Source organism: Alligator sinensis, unplaced genomic scaffold (genome assembly GCF_000455745.1).
Source record: "Alligator sinensis unplaced genomic scaffold, ASM45574v1 scaffold1704_1, whole genome shotgun sequence".
In the NCBI taxonomy this organism is placed as follows: domain Eukaryota; kingdom Metazoa; phylum Chordata; order Crocodylia; family Alligatoridae; genus Alligator; species Alligator sinensis.
Window position 1 is genome coordinate 24,843 of NW_005843413.1, and position 2,523 is coordinate 27,365.

The 2,523-nt window shown below is 59.8% G+C and overlaps 1 protein-coding gene across 1 annotated transcript in view; it reads right to left on the reverse strand.

Moving 5' to 3' along the window:
- LOC102385254 (prostasin-like) overlaps positions 1-563 on the reverse strand; it is a gene marked incomplete at its 3' end in the record, with an annotated part of 6,046 nt that extends 5,483 nt beyond the window's left edge. Inside the window, exon 1 of the mRNA XM_025195144.1 lies at positions 497-563. Within this exon, the coding sequence (XP_025050929.1) occupies positions 497-548 (52 nt within the window). The remainder of the gene's footprint in view (positions 1-496) is intronic.
- Between the last annotated feature and the right edge of the window lie 1,960 nt (positions 564-2,523).

Sequence of the window (2,523 nt, forward strand, 5' to 3'; positions counted from 1 at the left end):
ACCTGGCCACACCTGCCCCGCCCCGCCCCCCGCACCTGAGCCGGCCCTGCCCCGCCCCGCGAGGCGGGCAGGAGTGTGCGCGCACGGACACAGCTCTGGTCTCTCACACACACAAGCATGCACATACACACGCGGGGAAGCTAGGTGTGTGACACATGCTTGCACACACACGGGATCCAGGTGTCTGAGGGACACACACAGGGACCCCATGTGTAGAGGACACACGCATTCTTGTGCACGCGCCCCCCCCACAGGATCCAGGTGTTTGGGATATGCACACACAGGACCGCCGTGTCTCTCACTCGCGCTCTCCCCCACCCAAGCCCAGGTGTCCAGGCTGCACACACACACACACAGCCCTGGCAGCCTGGACACACACGCGCGCGCGCGCGCGCACACACGCAGGTGTGAAGACACAAAACCCAGGCATCTAAGACACGGACACACACATGCGGGACTCAGGTGCCTGGGCCGTGCGACACACAGAGATACTCACATGCGGGTCTGAAGAGACACTTGACCCAAGTGTCCAGGACACAGAGGCACATGCACACGCATACACACACTTGCGGTGGCACCCAGCCCTGCCCAGGGCTGGGTGGGTGCCGCAGCAGGAGGGGACTCATTGCCCTCCGACGCATGTCTGTTTCCAAGACACTTGCGTTCTGTGCGTGCGTCTTGGACACCGGGTCGTGTGTGCATGGGCGCCCTTGCCACCTGGGTGCTGTGCGTCTTACATGCCTGGGATGGGTGAGCGTGCACCCGCCACCTGGGCTGCACCTTGTCTATATGCACAGCAGGTGTGCAGGATGTGTGTCTGCATGTGCACATGCAACGCAGGCCCTGGGCTTTATTAGGCAGGGATCTCTGCCCCTATGAGGCTGACAGCAGAGCCTACACGTGTGTACACACACACACACACACAGGTTCAGCACTGGGCTGGGGCCGGAGGCCTGGGTTCATGCCCTGCACACGCACGTGCAGTCTGGCTCTGGCCCCCACTCCCCCCGCTGTGGCGATGCAGCCAGCTCTGGGGTGCGGCGCCACGCAGGAACACGTGCGAGCTCAGGCGGGGCGGCGCATCCGGTGCCATGATGCGGCAGACGGAAGATGGCCATTAGTGGCAGGCCGGTCATTCCTGGCTGCTCACAGGGCGGCCAGCTCCGGGGTGAGGCAGCCGCAGCATAACAGCTGCGGAAGGGTGCCAAGAGGCAGCCATCAGGGTGGAACTGAGGCACGGCTGCGTATGTGTGTGCAGGGACAGAGATGCACCCAGGTCTGGGGTGGAAAAACAGGTACAGCTGCATAGCAAGGGGTGGCGGGGGCAGACTAGGACATAGCTACCTACCACTCCAGGCAGGTGTGGGGTGGAACCGAGGCACAGCTGCAAGGCACAGCCTAGGGAGGGCGGATACAACCAGCTCTGGGTGCAAGGGGGTAGAACAGGGGTGGGGCAAGGCTTCCCTGGCACTGGAGGGCAGCCAGCACTGGGGTGGGGCAGTGAGAACGTAACAGCAGGGGACAGATGTACACTGTGCCCTGTGCCAGTTAGTGCTGCCCTGCCCCTGGGTGTAGCCAGGGAAACACACCCAGGAGAGCTCACCTGCCTTTGGCCCAGATGCAGCCAGCTCTGGGGTGCAGCAGCTACACATAGCAGCCCCATCATAACCTGGGGCTGCTGGGGGAGTAGACCCACCTTAACCCACGTTAACTCTGACACCTAATGAACTCATCCTCATTAGCCTGATCCAAATAACGACTTAAAGCAGTGGAATGGCTTCTAGGAGGCAATTAGAGACCGTGATGGCATTAAGCTGGGGAGGCAATTAGGGGTCAATTAGCTGCTTGCCAAAGTAATTAGGGAGTGAGGCTCTGGTGACGTCAGAGAGAGGCAGGGGGAAGTGCTTTTGACACCAGAATGACAGGACAGTTAATTCAGAGCAGAGGCAGCAGCCCCTCCTCCCCCCAAACCCCAGGGGACACCTCCATCCACAAGTCACTTGCTGTGCCCAGGGACCGAGGTGCCATCATTAGTCTCCAGGATTAATAGGACCCAGGTCACATGCACTCATGCAAGACCCAGGGCAAAAGCTGCCCCCTTCCTTCATTAGGCTCCAGCGCCTGAGCAGCAGCTCTATCACTGCCACCTCCACCCACCCCCAGTACATACATACCTACCTCCCTTATGCACATGCAGACCACCCTGTACGTGCACACTTACACTCAGCGTGTATAGGACATGGTAAATATAGGGTCTGCTGGAGCGTAACCTGTTAGTCAGTCTCTACACCCTGCCGTATTATCCCATACAGCCTGCAGAGCTGGTAGCCTGTACGTACACACTTTGTGCCACACAGCTGCCCCCAGCCCCACAAAGCAGGCCCGTACAGCCTGCCTGCATGTACATTGTCTAAAACCCCCTATATAAGACAAGTGGGCTGGGGGTGTACAGGCACACCAAATGTGGACACTTCATCCCATACAGCTGCTAGGGACTCACTCTATTTACCCTACACAGCGTAC